At 39.9% G+C, this 20,993-nt stretch overlaps 2 protein-coding genes across 5 annotated transcripts; both read left to right on the top strand.

Annotated features, from left to right (window-relative positions):
• Nucleotides 1-50: 50 nt before the first annotated feature.
• Nucleotides 51-13,334, top strand: dusp22a (dual specificity phosphatase 22a). 3 transcript variants are annotated; one of them, XM_053440177.1, is made up of 7 exons: nt 51-299; nt 1,480-1,513; nt 2,060-2,142; nt 3,950-3,999; nt 7,685-7,759; nt 7,952-8,123; nt 12,109-13,334. In XM_053440177.1, the coding sequence occupies exons 1-7, from the start codon at nt 279-281 to the stop codon at nt 12,298-12,300; spliced, it is 627 nt and encodes a 208-aa protein (XP_053296152.1). In that variant the 5' UTR covers nt 51-278; the 3' UTR covers nt 12,301-13,334. The 3 variants fall into 3 exon arrangements, with proteins under 3 accessions (XP_053296152.1, XP_053296080.1, XP_053296002.1); XM_053440105.1 differs by having other exon boundaries at nt 1,456-1,513; XM_053440027.1 differs by having other exon boundaries at nt 1,411-1,513.
• Nucleotides 13,335-14,965: 1,631 nt separating this feature from the next.
• Nucleotides 14,966-18,591, top strand: irf8 (interferon regulatory factor 8). Of its 2 annotated transcripts, none has more exons than XM_053411722.1 (9): nt 14,966-15,123; nt 15,262-15,448; nt 15,770-15,953; nt 16,172-16,266; nt 16,492-16,549; nt 16,901-16,948; nt 17,060-17,452; nt 17,541-17,656; nt 17,801-18,591. In XM_053411722.1, exons 2-9 carry the CDS (start codon nt 15,278-15,280, stop codon nt 17,996-17,998), a joined length of 1,263 nt encoding a protein of 420 aa, XP_053267697.1. In that variant the 5' UTR covers nt 14,966-15,123; nt 15,262-15,277; the 3' UTR covers nt 17,999-18,591. The 2 variants fall into 2 exon arrangements, with proteins under 2 accessions (XP_053267697.1, XP_053267624.1); XM_053411649.1 differs by having other exon boundaries at nt 14,969-15,123; nt 15,232-15,448.
• The last annotated feature ends 2,402 nt before the right edge of the window (nt 18,592-20,993 follow it).

Genomic DNA, 20,993 nt, shown 5'->3' with positions numbered 1-20,993 from the left:
GTGTCTGAAGGCGGCGACACGCTTTAATGACGTCACTTACCGGATGAAGCGATCCAAACAATCCGGAAGACGAGTCACTGTGACGGAACTGCTGTCTGCGCCGCTGCATAACGTCAGTGTTTCAGGACTGATGATGTTTATCGTGTAACTTTACCTGATGATGTTGTCGATCAACAAACAAACGTAGCGGCTGAGGTTGGTCTCTGCTGTGCCTAGTTCAGCTTCCTGTTGTTAGAGTCAAAGTTCATGTGAACAGCTCAGACTGGTCCAGACGCATCATGGGCAATGGCATGAATAAGGTAAGCTCTGCTCGTGCTGCTTTACTTATCGGTGTTGTATTGTTGTTGTTGTTGTTGTTTAGTGGTATGTTAAGTGTGGGTGTGTGATGCCTGCCTGACTCATCTTAGTCCATCACGTCACATGTTTTGCTCTGCCTCTCTGATCCTGACACTATGTCAAAACGTTCAATGTTGCCAAAATGTGTAAACAGCTCAAAACAAGATTTATGCTGCTCCAAGCATTTAGTTTCAAATCAGTAATTGAAGCTGACAGGACCAGACTATTATTACGGAAATAAAGTGAAACTATGTTTTGTGAAAACACTTGTTCAGCTGCATTTTGTTTTGAAACCATGCACCTAAGTAAAACCAAGAGAAGTTAGCATTAAACAGACTTTACATTAGCAGATAAATTGTTCATTAGTACTGTGCTTATTAGTTTTTATTTCATGTTTAGTTAACATTTTTTTAGACAGCCGCTGCCTCATAGTGCTAGAACAAACAGAGAAAAGGTTTCTGGCACAATTCACCTACGTCTAACAAGCACAGAGGACTTTTTTTTTTTTTTTTTAAATCTGTCAATATCGTTTAATATCCCAATAAATGTCACGTTATTATTTCCTACACATTGTTGCTCCTGGGTAAAGGTTGTCAATTCAAACTTCTTTATGAGCAGAGAATGATCAACAGCTAAATATTTAACAATTGTGAGGTGGAAGAGTTAAGTGTTACACCTCCTCACTGTGTTGACACAATGCATACGTATTATATTAATATATATTGTGCTTCTGTTTTATTGCTCTTGATAAAAATAATATTATGTAATTATTTACATGACTTTATTGCCTAGGCCGATGTTGGAGACTGATTGGTCAACACATAAATGCATTGGTCTGACAATATAGGTCTATACTGTAAGTGTTGCTGGAGTTTCGACCTCTCGTGGTACTACTGCCTAGGTTCTAACACTCAGTGGCTGATCCCTGCTCCCGGCACTGATAATCACACATAGCTGCTTCGGGCCTTGTTTGGCTGCAGCCGAGGCTTCATTTGCTGGTACTTTGGTTCTTAAGCCCTAAGCCTTAAATCCAATCTGGCTCAACCCACCACCCTTTGCTGCTTTCATGTGAAGTTTTTGATGCTGGACTGTGTTGAATATCTAACTCGAAAACCCAAGATGTCTGTGACTGCTGCTTCACAGGTCGTTGACGGACTCTACCTGGGGAATATAAGAGGTAAGAGAAACATGATGTGACTTGATTTGGTTCTCCTATATGTGATAGAATCAGAAGAGCAGGGTCAGGCCTTCGGTCCAAAAGGCACAAGGTCACTATAATAGGGCACAAATGCATAAAAGAATGAGTGGTGGATTATAGCAACCTGAGTTATTAGGGTATTTTAAACCTTGCATTTCAAGGCTTCAATTTAAATGCTGTGCCTTATACAGTATTTAGGTTTTAAGCCATAAAACATATGAATTTAAAAGATGTTCTTCTGTTCTGTCCCATAAAATAACCAACAGTTATTAGTGTGTTCTTTCCCTGGCCGGTAACAGCCCCCTCCCACTTAATATGGCATGTGAAGCTTTCTATCTTTAGTCCACACGAGGGCACAAGTATTTTGCTTATGAATAGTTTAAGTGACCACAGGATAAACGGTACCAAACCATGATGCAGGACAGTAAACAGCTGACTGGCCGGCCTCTGCAGCCGCTTACAACTTAACTGGTCTGAGTGAGTGGTCTGATAATCACTGATTATTCCTTTCTCTCCTGGTTCCAGATTCAGAGAACAGGGAGAGTCTGTCGAAGAATGGCATCACCCACATCCTGTCTGTGTACAACAATGCCAAACCTGTGTTTGAGGTAAGTGGACTATCAAGGTTGGCCTGCAGTTTGTGACATGCTGAGACCATATTAACGCATATGTGATATGCGTTAATATAAACCATATTGATACTATATATCATTTTATACAATAATACTGTCTTTTGCACACTCTGTCTACATATTCTTACACTCATAGTATATTATAGTATCTATTGTGTCAAATACTTATATTTATACCCGTACTATATATCATATATTATATCATACTCTTTGTATATTCTTTTTATATATAAGTCTATATACACATATTTATACATGTGTACATGTTATTATTATTATTATTATTATATTTACTATTATTATCATATATACTGTTGCTGCCATTATTACTATATACTGCTATTATATTGGTATAATTACTATCATATATAAATATATATTATGTTATATTATATACTATATACACTGTACTATTTTTTATATACTGTCTAACAATAACATTACCATATAACATTATCATATCATCAGTACTATTACCATCATCTGCCACTGCACCTTATCTACCTATTTATCTTGTGTTTCTGTTTTTTATTCTTTCTACCTCAATATTTTTTATTTTATTCTATTGTATTGTATTTTATTGTATTCAAATGTACCGGCTGCTATGACGACTTAATTTCCCTTCGGGGATGAATAAAGTAATCTATCTATCTATCTATCTATCTATCATGCACGCCTCTTTAATATTGTGATGTGTCCTGTCAGCCAGCAGGGGGTGGTGATGAGTTATGGTTGGAGCAGGGGATTTTTTTATGGCTGAGGAGGAGAAGTTATTTCTTTCTTTCGTTTCTTTGTTGTCACTTATCTTGTGAATGTTTTGAAAAATGCAAGGAAAATGTCGCTGTAGAATGAGAATTAAAAGCATTCTATTCTATTCTATTCTATTCCCTTAAATGCTCATTAATAAGCATGTTAAGAGATGGGGGGAAAGTAAAACCAGAAATAATATGAAGAATCTTTAGCTATAACCGTCTTAGTTCAGACTGCCTACTACAGACACATATCCATTTATTCTACATATACATATACATGTACATATATATGAGATGACAGTGATTGGTTTCAAAGGGCTTTGCTCTCCACTGTGTATTTTGTAGAATCCACTACATGTCCTTCATTGTAGGAAAAAATATCTTTTACTCTGTGTTTATTAGAATTAAGTTATACCCCAGAAAACATTCATATTAGACGGCCACAGTGCTAATAAACGCCTGTTATCCTGTTACTATTTAGATTTAGTTAAGAGTTTGCTCCGTGAGCAAGTCTTTGAAGAACTACGGCTCGCTTTAGATTTGAGTGACAGATGTTCATCTGTAAAAATAGGCCATGATTTTTGCCTGTATTATAAATGTAGGTAAGAATCACAGGTAAATGCAGATTAAGGCTGGGTGAAATGGCCAAACATTTAATCCAATTTTTTTCATATCAGTCAGTATCAATAATTTTTACAATAACAATTATTTTAAGTAGTTTGCAGACCTATTTTTGGTCCTGAATGAAGGTTGTGGTTTTAAATTGTCTTTATAAACAGAGTAAGACAAACACTTGATAAACGTTCAACAATATGAGGAAAATCAATTATGTGTCATACCTCCTCCCTCTGCTTACACAATACATAAGCAATATATCAATATATGTTGGAACTCTGACATATTGCAACTGACAAAAATTATACTGTGTTAATTATTGATATTGTTTTATTGCCCGGCCTTAATTCAGATATAACATGCATGGTCTGTGTCTGGTTTCAGCTGTGCTAATGTTTTTCATGTATGTTTTACAGGACATGACATATCTTTGTATTCATGCAGCAGATGCTTCCAGCCAGAACCTGTGAGTAACACACACACACACACACACACACACACACACACACACACACACACACACACACACACACACACACACACACACACACACACAAACACATGGATTTTAAATGTCCTAAAATGAGTCATGCAGTATGGTTTCAACACCAATACCCACCGGATTGTGTTCCCTGGGTGTGACACAGGCACAAACCGTTACTAAGATTATATGATTTTTTTTAAAAGAGTTTAACAGAAAATTTACGTGAACGATTTTAAATTAAGTATTAGTAGTATTAAATTAACTCTGTGACACTCATAAATATTGAGCACTAAAATTTTAGATTTTCTGTGTTGTATATGTCGTACTTGTGCTAGTTTGAGAAGGAGATGCAGAGAAAAAGTGTGTGTTTGATGAGTCTCTGTTCATAAGGAGGCTGAACCTGTGTTGAAAGAGGGATGAGTTGCCCCCCCCCCCTCCGCCCTTGCAGTGGTCACTAACATAACACATTAGTCATAGCGTGTCAATTTTGATGAAGGATCTGTGACCTCACGCACACCCTAGCTGTAGTTATTCTGGATTAAACAGTTGTCACGGGCTAAAGGCACGAAACCGAAGCGACAGTCACCGGTTGCAGTTTTAAAGCATTAATGAGAGTGGATGTAGATGTGCATCCTCTACTGGTTAGTTAGGGTTCCTGCACTGAGGTGGGATCGTGGAGGGTGGGCATATATCCCCAATGCATTATACTATTGTTGAAAGGTGAAAAGCTGCTGTTGACTTGATACATGTTTATTGGAAGCACATTGCCCTCTCTACCATCCACAGGTCCATGTCTGCGGTGCCCTGGACTGTAGAATAAGGGGATTCATCATGCTTGAATGGGGATCATCAATTAACCTGCTTAAAACAAGTAGACCAAGTTGTGACTCTCTGCCTGGTTGAATGCAGGCTGGACACTGATTCTTGGTGTCAAAACGTTAATTTAGAACCAGTCGACCATGAACAGAACAATTAAGAATGTACAGAGTAGCTTTTAGACTATTACTGTAGAGTTATATATATAGTGTATATGTCTATACACAAAATGTTGGGGTTTTTTTGCCTAAATTTGGAGCTCTAACTCTGCAAGTTGTGACTTTGTGCTCTGCAGTCATTGTAGTCGCTGTTGCTTTAGCTTGTGAAAAAGAAAATGGAGCAGAGTGAAAGTGAATGTGATTGGAGGTTCAGCGTTTGGTTGGATATTGCTGATTGGGTTTGTTGGAGGTGTTTGACCTCCACTGTTGCAATCAAGCGTCTCTCCCTCAGGCAGCACAGGAAGGAAACTTTAGTGTGACATCTGGCTGTTGGCCCCGACCACCCAGAGCTTTAATAAACCCCTTCTGTCACAATCACTGGTCTGACTGATAGGAGTGGTGAGGCCAACTGCCGCCACACCATGCTCGCCACCACCTAGGGGCCCCTATGACCAGCTCCGATGGCCCCTCCCCTCTGTATGGTCCAAAAGCAGGGATGGTCTTTCCTACAAAGTTTTTTTTGGAGCAACTGTAGCAGTTGGAAGTTGTGTAAAAGAACTATAAATATGATGGATGTGAGGAAGTCGGGGCCATTTATGTAACCCACAGTTACTGCCTCAATTGGCTTTATCACTTACATATTAGTAACAATAGAGAGAAATGTTCTGAAAATTACAGCTAACCTTAGACCCTTACAAGAACAAGGACAAGCTCACAAAACCTTATTAGATTAAATAAAAGGTCCCGTCCCAGTCTTAAAGGTTCAGTGTGTAGAATTGAGTGACATCTAGTGGTGGAGTTGCATGTTGCATGAATACACCTCACCTCACCCTTGCTTTTCAAACATGAAAGAGAACCTGATGTCGGCTTCAGTTTTCATAAAAACCTCCGTATAGGTCCCGCTCCCAGCGTTACTATTACGTTTTCAAATATAAAGGGCCCATTCTAGGAAAAAGAAAAAAACAATTGTACAATTTAGATGAAACACAATAGTGTAAACTTCACTAGGATTATTTAATATTCAATTTCTGCCAATAGATCCCTTTCACCTAAATCTTACACACTGGACCTTTAATCAGCCTTAGAATCATCCATCTGATGGTCAGGCTTACAGTGGGCGATGACTCTGAGTGGCGGAACAAAGGTGAAATGGAGCGAGGGCCAGGGTGAACACTCCTGAAAAGTGTGCTATGGGTTATTTGCTCTTTGTGCACACTGCACTGCATAAAGATGCACAATAACCACTTCCAAAGCTAAAGTCAGTAGAGCATACATCCTCCAAGGCTTAACAGTCCCCTTATGAAACCACATTTAAATAAAATAGCTTATATCTCACAATGTTAAAGAAAGTGAAAAAAATCCTGGATAGACCAGTTATCCACATCCACAGCAAATTTGGTTCCTCCGTGACGCACACTAGATGTCATACTAAGTTTCATGGAAATCGGTCCTGCAGTTTTTGCGTAATAACGTACTTAATGATAGTCTACTTGGCCAAGGGAAGGAGATTTGCATGAGTGCAAGGACTCTGCATGTTAAACACAATTAACTGGATGTACTTTAGGTCAAACTAACTGTAGGTTATTATTTAATTTTTTGCCTCAATTGGTCAAAACGTCGAAACTTTGTCACAAGGTAATTTTTTGGCATATTAAACAAGTTGGCCGGAAACCTCTGTGCTAGAGAAGCACGGAGGTTAAAACTGCTGAGGCGACATCTTCTGAAGAAGAGTTTGGATCTCAGGAAGGAGTAAAAAAGAAAAGTGGCAGTCGATCTATTTTGGCCCCTGTCTGTTATTCTGTCTGCTGTTGAGTAACCAGCATCTGCTCCTCAGGAGACGCTGCTATCAGCCACACAGCTCTTGATTATGCAAAACACCATCAGTGCTTCCTGACACTGCAAGAGGAGATTTGAGGAGCAGTTGCACTATGTTGTGTTAAAGATTTACATTCTGAGGATTTGTGTGATCTTGTATCATAAGCACCTCTTGTTATGTTGTTGTTGTTGTACAATAGAGTTTGGATTTAATGATTTCTTGTCTTGGTTGGCTTGTGTCTTTGAGATGGCCATCTGATGTGTGTAATGAAAACACACATGGTCCACCTAATGAAAGCACAATTACTGTTTTAAGATAAAAAAGGTTCAAAATATTAACTTAGTTTTGAGACACAGACTTAACGAATGCTGGCCTGAAAAAGAGGAGCACATGTACTTCCCTTGTCTGTAACTACAGTCTGTGCTCTGGTCTACCACAACTCTCTGTTTGAGCACACCAGACCTTTTTTCTCACATGACTAGTTGGAGTGGTGGAAAGAAAAATCACTAGTCTCCGATACGTCTTTTTCTTAGGACTTAAAAATAAAAATCCGTCCAAACTACCTTTCTCATTCTGGGACTAATGTCAACATTTACCTGTAGTTTCGACAGTCAAAATCACAACTGCACATCACAGTTTCGGCAGAACTGTTTGTCAGACGAAGTTAAGGCCCCAGGTTTCAATTCGAGGTGTTCTTTCTCATATCCTATTATGTGTACTCTATTTTTACCTTTTCAACCAGGACAACACTCTGCCTAGTCAAAAGCAAACTACTTTCCTGAGCCCAAAATACGGATGTTATACTGAATTCAAAGCTTTTGTCTTTATATTCCATACTATACACCACAGAATCATGTGTGCTTTGTTTTCTTTTCAGATCACAGCATTTTAAAAGGTGCATCAGCTTCATCCATGAATGTCGCCTGGATGGTGGATCGTGTCTCGTTCACTGGTATTCTTTTATCTAATGCTGTAACCAGCTCCTTGTTGAAAGTGCACCAGTTCATATTGACTGTGCATGTAAGCCTTCAGCTGTGAGAAGCATTCAGCATACATTAACCGGTCATTTATCTGGAAGAAAAATGGTGTTATGGACCCAACAGCTTTATGCCGATGACCAAACTGATCCCATGTGTTGCTGTAGTCTGGCAGGTGTATCCCGCAGCACCACCATGGTGGTGGCCTACCTGATGACTGTCACACACTGCAGCTGGGATGAGTGTTTGTCTGCAGTCAAGGCCGTTCGCTCTATTGTCGGCCCAAACTACGGCTTCCAGCAGCAGCTGCAGGAGTACCAGCAGACGCAAGTCTTAGAGGTACACACAATAACACACAGAGGAACACTGACATGATGAATTCTTACACAGGCTGGGGGGGCACTTTGATATGACGTCCTCCCCGTCTGCTCCAGGTTGATGTATTCTGTGAGCATTATTACACAAGAGAGCAGAAAGATCAGTTAGATTCACTGTGTCTTTTCATGCTTGTGTTTTCATGATCCAACGTAGTTTGGAGACTAGAGATACTAGTCTGGGGTTTCTCCTTGTGAAGATCCTGTAGTATGGACCCACTGTCATATAGTATGAACTTACAACTACTGCAAGATTCCTGATCACCAGAGACCAAAGAGTTTATTGTGAACTGCACAGGGATGCGACAACTTTGAAAGTTGTGTAGTCCGAACTCAAATAATACAAACATTTAAATTAACAATTTTCAAACCCCAAAATTTCAAACATAGAAAAGAACTGAAGGGAAAGAGCTTAGACAACGAGCATGACATTTTGAGGGTATGATATATGTCATCCTCGGAATACACTTGACTCATATGATGATAATTACATGAATGAAAAGTCTCAGACATCAGAAATTAGGGCACGTCCCCCCCCCCCCCCAGCTCTACATCACTTCAGTGCACAAATGCATTTGTGTGTTACGTGCTGTTTTGGTGATTTGCTGAGGAATTTACAGGATGTGTGCATCCCGCTCCACATGCAGTGCGTGGTTAACCTCCCTACCGTTAATTGTGGTTCTCATGTTGTCATGGAATGTGATATACCTGACAGGTGGACTGTCTTGTGTATGTTTTCATTAATGTTTGTATATGTGTAATTACTGTCGAGGTAAATAAACAGTAGATCATTATTTCTGTGATGCCTGTGTGGAAACTGCTGAGTTTCACAGCATGAGCCCAAAAGTCAACAGCAGCAGAGAGCATCACATCTCACATCAGGGAGATGGTTTGAAACAAAAGTTGTGTATCAGATAATACATTTATAAGAACATAGCACTGATCGGTAATTTATTTGTGTAAGGTTCATATTATTAATTTGAATGATGTCGGAAGATTAAATTCTGAGATTAAAATCTGAGCACAGAGCAAGGGGTCCTAATCTAATGCTATTGTTTATCAGGGGGCACTTTTGTGAGGATATTTACACAAGTAGGTTTCTGCTGTTTGACAGGTGAGGAGCCTTTTGGGTACATAATGCGTGATCCTGCCTTATAACACTCATACTTTTGAATTGTCTACTTCCACTTTGAAGAATGTCACCACTTATAGGAAATATTAAGTGGCTTCTTGGTTTTAGTTCCATTCTGGTTTGGAGAATGTTTTCACAAAGACAAAAGATCAGGGAGTGTAATTGAGTATATGACAGGTACACATGCTTGAATTAAAAAGCTGGTTTAAACCTTACTGACGAGTTATCAGAAAGCTTGCTGCTTTTTTCATTTACTTATTGTATTTTCACACTTTAAGGAGTGAGTGAATTTCTTTTTGGATTTTATTTCGAGTGATTGTCTCCACAGCATTTTGCCATTGACAGGATGTGTTGTATAGGAACACATTGTTGGCAGCTGTTCACAGCTGTTAAAATGTTGCAGTGTTGTAGTTACTTGAAGGCACCCTGTGCGTGATTTCATTACGGTGGCACTTGTCTAACCATTGACTACAGAAGGGGAACTGCAGGGGGTTTGCTGGGATTGCATCAGGTTGGTTCTGCTCATCACGTGTTTCGCATTACTGTCAGCACCTTGCAACATAACATGACTGAAACAACTACTTGTTGCTTGTAGATCTTGCAGTGATTTCGAGGATTTTAAGGGAAATCTGTATGTTGTATGTTGAATTTCACATAAGCTTCAAATAGGGAGGAAGGAATCCTTTAAGGGCCCATATTTTGTAAAATAAATTTTCTGGGCTTTTACTATCCGTAATTACTTGAACGGGGTCAGTATATACTAGGTAGCCTCAAGGTAGAGCAGACATGTGGCTGAGCTAGCAGCTTGTTAGCTACCACAGGCTAACCACAACAAACAACAATGAATAAACACTGCAGCGTGGAGGGATCCAAGCAGCAACTCTTCACGGATACAGCTGTTCCACCACGTCCACGTTACTCAGTAGTAACGTGGACATTACACAGGACTGAAACTCCTTCGTGAAAACTTGAACAAACATGAGGACGGTGTAACTGACCGTTCAGAAACATCCTGTTGTAACCGACTGTGAAAATGTGGCTGGTTTCTATATTAATAATAATTAAAAAAAATTATAGGCGCCTTTCAGAGCACTCATGGTCACCTTACATGGCAGATAAAAAACACGACAACATAAAAAACAATGTTTCAAAAACATCAATAAAATAAATGAAATGAACAGTGAATACAAAATAATTATATATAGCTATAGCTGTATCAAAACATAACAGCGTGACTTTCTGCTGTGTTTACCAGTGAGTTCGTCAATGTGCCAGAATGAGACCAGTGATAGCCTTGGTCGCGTGTCACTTAAATTGCAGTGAGCCAATCAGAGGAAGGACTCATAAATAATAAGAGACGCAGGCAAAAACAGCCTGTTCCATGTGCAGGACCAGGGCGAGGCAGAAGAGAGGACATCGAAATACACATTGCAGCAGTTTTTTTTACTCTAAACCACTGATATATCATCGTAGGGGTACTAATACCTTGCATTAAATCCCAGCAAGGTGTAAAATATGGGCCCTTCAGGACAATAATGTTTTTTTGTTGCAAATGCAACCGTAACTATACAGGCATTCAAAGAGCACATCGCTACGCTAAGGCTAACACCCTTTCTCACCATGTGAAAGAAAGTGAAAGTAAATTCCGGGATCCTCCAGTTTATCTTGATCTGCTTAAAGTTTTAACGAGTTCTTCCTCGGGTCATGTCCCGCCCTCGGGTCATACAAGATTTCCTGTAAGTAGTTTCTTAGTAATCCCGCAGAAAGACAGACGGACAAACAACCAACAAACAAACAGTTATGGAGATATAAGCCTCAAAGTAACAAACGTGTTTACAGCTACAGTATAACCTTAACAAAGTGGCTGAAATATACTACAGTGCACATCCAATCAAAACGTTTTGTCAGCTTCATGTGGAACACTCAAACAGACTTTGTAGCTGATGACTGGATTCATTTTCTTTTTCATGATGACAGATTTACAGTGGTCAGCATCTTGCACAACCCCTGATATCACAGCCTTTACAACAGTGTTATCTTGATACTGTGCTTTAGATTGATTATTCATTGTTACAGTTATCTGGATCCTATGAATCAGAGCTGTACTGTTTGGACTTTCAGGTGCCAGTGAGAATACAAATTTGAGTGAAATGAATGTATTACTTTCAGAGTGACTTTCAATTCACATTGTGTTTCGAAAAAATAATAAGATATTGCACAATCCATTCCTGGGCATCCTTTGTGCAATTTCTTGCTTTTTGGACCAGATGCAGTCTCTGAAAACTCTACATTCTAGTGGCAATAAATTTTAAAATACCAAAATAATTCATATAATTTTTTAACACACAATTTATACTGCTATCGTTAAGTGTTTAACTCCATAAAACACATTAGGGGATTCAAGGGTAAGTAATGTTGGAGCTCATTCAAATATAATTAAGTAAATGGTGACTGATTCTTCATTGTCTGTCTACGGCAAAAACTCAACTCAGGTCTTGTGGAATAGACCCAAGATACCAGGCACATATTATATCAATTTACAATTAAAAAAAGAAACAGCTGCAATATTTATGGCCACAAAGGTGCACATACTGTACACAAGCTAAGTAGAAAAATACGGAAGGAACAGGTAATATGGGGAAATATTACCAGCTTGAATATACCGCCAAATTGGGAGGATGTGTATATTATAGTGGAATATTGTGGTAGTGCAGCTAAAGTTGAAGGATTGAACACTGTGATGTTATTGGATTTAACCCAATGATGAGATGTTGTTGTTTTTTTAATTCTTTTTGTCTGTCCCTCCTCTCTTCCTTAGTACCGAACATGGTTACAGTCCGGTTTCCGTCCCAGTCCATTCAATGACCAGGAGCAGGTGGAAGCCCTCCTGAGCCTGTACACAGAGCAGCAGGCGAGCCAGAGGAGCGGAGACGATCAGCGCTCGATAAATCGTGGTATAGCTGTCTGTTCTCTGCCGTCTGTTGCTGATGATCCTGAGGGCAGCAGCTGAAACACGCCAAAGTCCTCCTGCCCGGTTCTGCCTGGAAAAAGTCAGCAGCTATTATTCTGTTCTCAATTCCAAATCAACCCTTAAAATATAATTAGATCCAAGGCATTTGTATGAATGCCCCCTTATGAGCCTTTTTTTTTACCTTTTTTTTTTGGGACATTTGATTTGAATCGCTCATAGTCGACTTGACGCCATGGAGGTTGATTTCGAATTGATCAACAGACTCCTTTTCACTAGCTGTACTTCCCATGCTCACTTACATGAGTACAGCCACAATATCAGTTCTCACTGACGCCTTATTCTCAACACCTCAGCACCTTAGCCATGATGAATACACTACACTCCCATGTGGGCACATCACACCTGCAGCATTGAGCTTGGTAGCCTTAAAGATGTGATTGATTATTACTGGAGTCCTAAAGGAACATACTGATACACTCGTGGAGTGCATACCTCCCCCAAGGCTTTAAATTCAATCAAGCTGGACCAAACTGCACACTCTCATAGGAGGCAATAACCAAGTAGGATTAGATTGGCTGGCCACTTACAGAGATTACAACAACCATAAATACAATCCCGCCGCACATCACTGCCATGTAATAAACAGTGTTTGTTCTCACCTAGTTAGTTACTGTACTTGATATCTGATTACACTGGGAAAACTTTTTAAAATAAACTATAATGTAAAGAGTATTGGTTGCTCATCTTTTGTGGCTTTGTAAAGACACACACATATGAAGGAGAAAGGTTGAAGTAATACATAACGGGTTAAACAGAAGCTACATGAAGCACAGCTGCATCAATCTATAACCACACATGAAGGATCTCTGCAAGTCTTCCTGATGTTAATGAAGCTCTGATTTATCTTTTTTTTTTGTGACTAAATTGATTTGTCTTATAATTTCATGAGTATCCTCAGTTTTTTTGTGTGTGTTTTTATGTCACGTTTGTTTGGTTTGGTTTATAATACGATGCAGTGATTGTTAAAAATATTGAAATGGGAATAAATCTGTAATAAATAACCATCAACACCATGGTGTTTGTGTGTAAATAAATGAAGCGAATATTAACATGGTTAATATTGAACTACATATTCTCCGTAGATCAGCTTTTCCCTCATAAACATAATTCCAAGTAAGCCCTGTGGTTTAATTTACTTTGTACTAAGGATATGCATATAGAACAGTTTTCAGACTTTTGAAACTTATCAGACATTCTTCTTAAAGGTTTTATTTTTCAAAAATGCAACTTGCTCTCATCAAACTAAGCAGGAAATGCACTACCTCAGGTTTCCTTGTAACTAATCTCTGAGAGGCGGTGCATTGACATCTCTGTGAATCTCCTGGTTTTGGCCAATTAATTGCATTTGCCTCAAACTGAGATTTTCTTTATTTGCATTGCTTTATTTCTGAGGCTGCCTAGTGAATCGACTTTCTGATGTATGTCTGGTCGGGTAATACATGTTCAGGCAGGCTAATTCCTGGCTGAGATTCCAAGAAGGTGTTCACCCAATTATCATAAACAGAAAGCATTAAGTTAGGCTTCCTGTAAATCTAACAAAAGGTAACAGCAAGAGGAAATGCAGTTGGAATTTGAGGGCGAGACTTGTATCTGTTCTGTGTAATGCAGTCGGTACAGTTCCAATACTTATACTTGAAGTGAGTTGAGTTGGCTAATTTTACTTTTGTTTGTCAGATGCAGAGGAACTGAACTGATAAAACAAAATCATTTAATAAATCCTGTTGCAGATTGGAATTTTTTTAAATGCGAATTAAAGCTTTTAACTCCGTGTGACATTAGGCATACCTGTATCAACTGAAATATAACTCCAGGTTCACAACTAATAATAATTATTCTTGTCAATTAATCAGCAGATTGTTGTCTTCATTAATGGCCTAATAACTAGATCTCTATTTGGTCAGTAGATGAAGACTAATGATCTCTTACTTGTTCCCAACCCTTGAGCTGATGTGTTCAAGGGAAGTTGTTTTGTAAATAACCCTCAATTGTCAAATAACTTTCACGTAAAACAAATTAAAACAATCGGTCCTCTGAGCACAAGTGGGAATGTTTGACATTTCTAAATGAAAGTTGATATTTGAGTTATAAATGAACCAACTCCTGTTTCAGTTCCAGCCCCAACAGGCCGTCACACTTTGACATTATGGTGGATAAAGTGAAAGGCTAGAATAGCGAGGAGGACCCTGACTAATAACTGTAATGTAGATGTATGCATTTATGTGACCACGAGCCCTGAGTAAACAGCGATAAGGAAAGTGGATAGAAAACGAAAGTCCCCTCTCCCTCCTATAACTTAAGGTATTGGTCACCACATGGATCTGAACTGTTATTAAGATCCGATCATAAACACATGTAGTCAGGGACACGATCGGGTGTCATGGAGCTCCTCCACCCTCACACACACACACACTGCTCCTGCTCCACCTGCACAGCACTATCTCTCTGACGCGAGTGGGCTGAGTGGGCGCAGAAATCCCCCACACACACGGAGCTCAGGGTAAACTTGTGACTTGCGTTTTCAGCCCCCCCCTCACGTCCCGCAGCGTGGGCAGAGACTTTTACAACCATCGCTTCCATCAGACCATTTCTTGTAAACGCTCAGACTTTAGCAGAACATCACATCCGGAGCGGGCGGGGCCGTCACGTCGCTTCAGCGCGCTCCATTGGTCAGACGGACGGTGTCGCCTACGAATCACCGCTCAGCTATTTCATTCATCAACGCGGAGCACAATAAACTCTGTGGACGTCTGTCATCACGTCAGGATAACACACACACACACTCACAGAGAGACGCCAGCTCAGGTATTTATCAGTGACTCTACTTGTGTTTTACATTGACTGAATATTCATTATTATAAGATCTGAAAAGTTAATGTTGTTCCCCCCCCCCCTCCTTTCATCATCATTTAGGTGCTTTTACAGATTATTATTATTATACAGATCCCAAAACCTCAAGATGTCCAACACGGGAGGCCGGAGGCTGAAGCAGTGGCTGGTGGAGCAGATCCACAGTGGCCAGTACTTTGGGCTGCAGTGGGAGGACGACAGCCACACCATGTTCCGGATTCCATGGAAACATGCGGGGAAACAGGATTACAACCAAGAAGTGGACGCGTCCATCTTCAAGGTTTGACATCTCCCTTGAGGAACGATTGATTGTACTTACATGTCGAATCTCACCTCTTTAAGTCTGCTGCTTCTGTGGTCCAAGGATAGTATGGACCTTTAACTGTGATTGTTGGATTTGTCTTAAGTATAAGACATATTTTTAATTGGTCTATATTTGATACATTTACTTTTAATACAGTAATAAAGGTGTAGTTATTTTCAAAAACAAAGCATTTAGCCAATATATTTGACAAATTCACAGAAAGTCAGACTCTCTCTCTTTCTTTCTTTCTCACAAAACTATCCTTAATATGTGTGAATCTTCCCCCCCACTCCACAGGCCTGGGCTGTGTTTAAAGGCAAGTTTAAGGAGGGCGAAAAGGCCGAGCCTGCAACATGGAAGACCAGACTCCGCTGTGCCCTCAACAAAAGTCCTGACTTTGAGGAGGTGACAGAAAGGTCTCAGCTGGACATCTCCGAGCCGTATAAAGTTTACCGCATCGTACCCGAGGAGGAGCAGAAGCGTGAGTGTTTCTGTTTTCGTGGCTCTCGTGTTCACCTTAAGTCAAAATCCAAGTCTCGATTAATAATTTCCTATGACATTTGAACCAATGGTGTCTTGAGAGCCAGCATTGCTCTTCTGTGACTCATCATGAGAAAACTGTGGATCAGTGCAGCGGCTAAAACCTCCTGTGTTTGAACCATGAGAAGAAATCACAGTGAGTAATTCTATCGCCCACAGAAGGTAAAAACTCAGTGATGGCCATGGCAGCTCCCACGAGCTCTGGTGATCTGACTGACTGCAGCCCTGCAGAAATAGAGGAGCTCATAAAAGAGGTAGGGCTGCTTCTCACTTCAAACATGAACTTTACCTCTTACCTCTCTCCTGCTGCACTCTTTCACTTTTGATGCCCTTTGCCTTTATTGCCCCTCACCTCAGTATTACTGTTTTTATGTGATCACACTCCGCTGCCTCCTCCAGCAACACCCACTTCATCTCCACAGCTATGAAATGTAGAAAGGTGCTTTGTTGACATCTTTTTGTGTTGTTGTATTTTGCAGGACGAATGCTGTAACATCCAGGCCAGTCCAGAGTACTGGTCCCAAGGCAGCATCAATGGTAATGCAGTTTGTTTCCTATCCACTCATCTCTGCCTTTGGTCTCATCTCTCAAGCACGACTCTTAGTTCCGTCTTTGTGAGATTTGAGCTTTAATGTGTTTGAAAGTAACCACAGTGGAAAGCTCAGTGTTGACTGTGGGTGCTAAATAGAGGTTGTTTGCTCGTCTGTTCAATTCTGCAATGGAAGGATTGACTAACATCCTGTTGAGGTTTGCTGACTGTGGCGATTATTTCTTTGGGAGAGAAACATTATTTCTGATGATGCAGCAGAGTAATGACATGACACTGTGGTTGTGTCCACTGTGCTAAAAAAGGTTCTTAAGTCATGTCTTCCTCTCTTGAATTCACAGCTTTCCCAGTGCACCAGGACCCTTTGCCACCTAGTATTGTCAGCTCAGGTACGTAGTATGCATTGGTTCAGATCCACTATTAAGTATTGATAGTAATAATAAAAAAAACATGGAGTGCAACAGGCCTAACCTTACATCTTTACATGTTCTCCTCTCCAGCGTTCTCCCAGATGATGATCAGTTTCTACTATGGAGGGAAACCGATGCAGAACACACTGGTAACTCACCCTGAAGGCTGCAGGATCTCTCCACAGCAGCACCTGGGCCGCGGCACTCTCTACAGCTCAGACAGCATGCAGAATGTTCACTTTCCCCCTGCTGAGCACATCGAGTACGACCGCCAGCGCCACGTGACGTGCAAGCTCCTGGGCCACGTGGAGAGAGGTGTGCTGGTCCGTTCCAACCAAGAGGGCATCTTCATCAAGAGGCTGTGCCAGAGCCGAGTCTTCTGGAGCGGGCTGGGAGAGGTGGGCTCGCCGTACAGCTCAGTGCCCTGTAAGCTCGAGAGGGATGCTGTGGTCAAGATATTCGACACAGGAAGGTTTCTTCAAGGTAAACATTTAATTATTTGAAAGCTTGTAAGACTCTGAATCAATGCATGGTCTGCCCACTAACTGTTTACGTGCACTGTGTGTTCCAGCTGTACAGCTGTACCAGGAGGGTCAGATTCCTGCTCCTGATCCGACAGTGACTCTGTGTTTTGGAGAAGAGCTCCACAATCTCAACAATGCCAAAAGCAAACTGCTCATTGTGCAGGTAAGACCAGTCAAGACAGAAAACGTGTCTCACTCAAACAATTGAGAAAATGAAAAAATTAGGAATGAATTTTCTTCCACCTGGATATTGGAGTCTCGACACCTTCTCACAGCACACACCTCTGTGTCTTCTCTCCCGATGCAGATCACTGCGGTGAACTGCCAGCACCTGCTGGAGGCCGTGAACATGCGTCGCTCACAGCCTTACTGCAACAACCCAAACCTGGACCTGTCTGATGCTGCGACCAATGAGCAGATGGCCCACATCTATCAGGGCCTGTGCAGCTACAGTGGACCCCAGAGCTCCGCCTGCTACAGGGAAAACATGCCGATCACTGCCTGAGCTGTGAGCAGTCACACACCTGACTGGAGCTCTTCAGCATGTACCAGGCAAAAATCCATCACATCTTAGGGAGAGTCGTTGTTTTACCTGACACACTCTCAAGTGCGGCAAAGCTCAATATTAGGACGTCCCTAATATAAATATAGAAGTAAGGTTCATATTTGTACAGTCTTCAGAAATTACACACAACTCACCTGCTGGATTAATTGAACAGAATCATTCTGTCGATTGTATTAAGAAATCTTTTATATCTTTTACTGAAAGCCTCAAAACAATTGTTTGTTCTCTAAACAGCATTTTAATGTCAACTCGTGTCATTATCCTTTTTTGCTGTTTTCGCAGCTGAGTCATGTCCTGTATGGTGCAGCCAATTGGATGAACCAAACAAATGGACATATGTGTCTGATATTTTTATATTTTCTTTTGTAAGTAAATAATAAATCTTTATGTACATTGATAAAAAACTGCAAAGCATTTTAGATGTAATGTGGGATCATATCGAGGATAGGTTTTACTATCTGACTGTTTAATGTGATCCTAATTTTACTTAATTTTGTATGAACTCCATTTCAAATTAAACAGTTTCTATTGAACTGAATGAGTTTGTCTTTTTATAATCATATGTATATTTTTATTATGTAATATTTTTCTAAACCACACCATTGCCATTTCATTTATCAACACAGCATTAACATCAATGTGTAGAGCTAGGAACCTGTAGCAACATAACTACACAAAATACTATACTGCCATCCAGTTCATTAGGAATGTTGATAAATATTAAGGGTAGGATTGGAATAGTTTAAAGATGTTAATCTCAAATTCTGCATATATAAAATATTATTATATGAACTTAACATTTCATATCGTCTTTGATGAAAGATTTACCAAAGGCTTAATAGACAATATTAAAAGAAAAACAAAACTGTCGGGAACATCTTAAAAAGGAGCACCCTGGTTCTGTCACTTCAATGGCAATAGCAAAGTAGTATAGAGGGAACTGCTCCACCACCCTGACTGAACACTATAAATTACTCCTGTGTAGGAATGATGAAACTAAAACAATATGTGAAACTAAAAGAAGGATCTTGGCTTCCCGAGACAAGGAAACTCTCGGACAAGTCCCTCACCATCACTCCAGTGATGAGCTGACTCTGAATGACTGGATGCGTCAGATGAGACGATGACATCTCTTAGTCTTCATCATCTCTGATGTCTCATGTGGCTGCTCCGTTAAAAGCATGGGGTGAAATCAACAGGGTAATGGAGCATGAATGAGAACTGTTTAGAATCAGTAAACAATTCTCAGTAGGTGTCAACAACTTCTAGTAATAAAATATGTCTGCCAGCCGGGACAGTGTCACCATATTAAAACTACTCTCACACAATGTGATGTAATGCAATGTCACACTCTAGTAATAACTGCTCATTTGAATACTGAGTAATCCTGTAATTATGTAGTGAGACGGTTGTACCTGAGAAATACCTGGACCACACACACAGTCACACACACTCGCACACTCGCACACAGAGTCACACACACACACACACACACACACACACACACACACACACACACACACACACACACACACACACACACACAAACACACACACACACACACACACACACACAAGCACAAACACACACAAGCACACACATACACACACAATGATTCGATTTCAGTTCCCCAATACAAAACACACGTGTTTTCAATGGTACTTGTAAATACTTCTACACATACTGTACATGTATCACTAATAAAGGTCTAGTTCTAGATCACATTTACCTGAATGGTGAAAGTTCTACAAAAGATTTATAAAACAGACAGAAAAGAAGAATGTGCCCAAATAAATGTATTAAATATTATTGAGAAACTGCTTGGCTGCATGTGTTGTAGTGTTTTTCACCAATGCGAAAGTTTTAATGACTCATACAAATACTGTATAGTGAAAGATGTCATGTGCTCCTCATATTACAGTAATTGATAAAATCGCTTACTCAAATTATTCTACAGTAATTTTTACATGAATGGTTCACTGAATAAAACCACAGGTGTGTGTGTGTGTGTGTGTGTGTGTGTGTGTGTGTGTGTGTGTGTGTGTGTGTGTGTGTGTCTGTGTACAGGTGTGTGTATGTGGTTATCTATATAGGGGAGTTCTAAGTTCCACAGAACAGGAACTTACTTCAAAAACTGTCACAGGAAACTGACTCTACCCCCACTCCTCAAATATGCCTGAGAATGGATAATCGTCATGTATTTATACATATAGAATATACATCAAGGATGCAACTACTGTATGTGTGAATGAGGAATCACAGGCTTGCATAAGGTTTGGGTTCAGGTTGGTTTGAATAAAGGCAAACCTCAAAACAAGGAAACAAACACAAATTTTGTTCGTTTTGTCCTATAATTCTTGCCAAAGTTTGACGGGTAAATAATAAAGTCGAATTTAAATATTTAAAATCAGTTTTTAAATTTTCTAACCCTAACCCTAACCCCTAGCCCTAATGATTATTTTACTTTACCATTTTAAGTTCCACTTTCAACAGGGGAGCCTAATGATTTACTATATTGTTATTATCTATAGTTCTATTGACTCTTGTTTGAGAAATATTAACTTAAAAACAACAGCGCTCAGCTATTTTAATATATCATTTAACTTTTTTTCTAAAATCTAAGTCTATTATTTTAGAAGTGTTTAAAATATAAGAATGAGTTTGCCGCTGAGAACCTCAGACAGGAAAGGAAATCCAGAAATGTTCGAGACACGTAATAAAATATTGTTGGTTTGGGCTATTTCCTTAGGGTTTTCAACACTATAGATTAACATCCAACGTTATTTTTCTGCAGCTTCAAACCATTGTATATTTTCATTGTGGGGGACAAAATTTCTGCTCTTTTCTATCACAAAAAGGAAAATATATACAAAAACAGCTTCAGCCATGTAATCTAGGGTTAGGGTTTCACATGAAAGACACTCAAATAGTTTA

The sequence above is a fragment of the Pleuronectes platessa genome, chromosome 1, assembly GCF_947347685.1.
Source record: "Pleuronectes platessa chromosome 1, fPlePla1.1, whole genome shotgun sequence".
In the NCBI taxonomy this organism is placed as follows: domain Eukaryota; kingdom Metazoa; phylum Chordata; class Actinopteri; order Pleuronectiformes; family Pleuronectidae; genus Pleuronectes; species Pleuronectes platessa.
The sequence above is the reverse complement of the archived record's forward strand: the minus strand, read 5'-3'. Positions and strand labels throughout refer to the sequence as shown.

What these genes read in the sequence shown, in the direction of transcription:
- irf8 (XM_053411722.1), top strand. Translation starts at nt 15,278, where the DNA reads ATGTCCAACACGGGAGGCCGGAGGCTGAAGCAGTGGCTGGTGGAGCAG. An exon ending in GTCCCAAGGCAGCATCAATG is followed by an intron (nt 16,550 to 16,900) that starts GTAATGCAGTTT and finishes TTGAATTCACAG; the next exon opens with CTTTCCCAGTGCACCAGGAC. An exon ending in CACAGGAAGGTTTCTTCAAG is followed by an intron (nt 17,453 to 17,540) that starts GTAAACATTTAA and finishes TGTGTGTTCCAG; the next exon opens with CTGTACAGCTGTACCAGGAG.
- dusp22a (XM_053440027.1), top strand. Translation starts at nt 279, where the DNA reads ATGGGCAATGGCATGAATAAG. An exon ending in GGATCGTGTCTCGTTCACTG is followed by an intron (nt 7,760 to 7,951) that starts GTATTCTTTTAT and finishes GTGTTGCTGTAG; the next exon opens with TCTGGCAGGTGTATCCCGCA. An exon ending in AGCAGACGCAAGTCTTAGAG is followed by an intron (nt 8,124 to 12,108) that starts GTACACACAATA and finishes TCTCTTCCTTAG; the next exon opens with TACCGAACATGGTTACAGTC.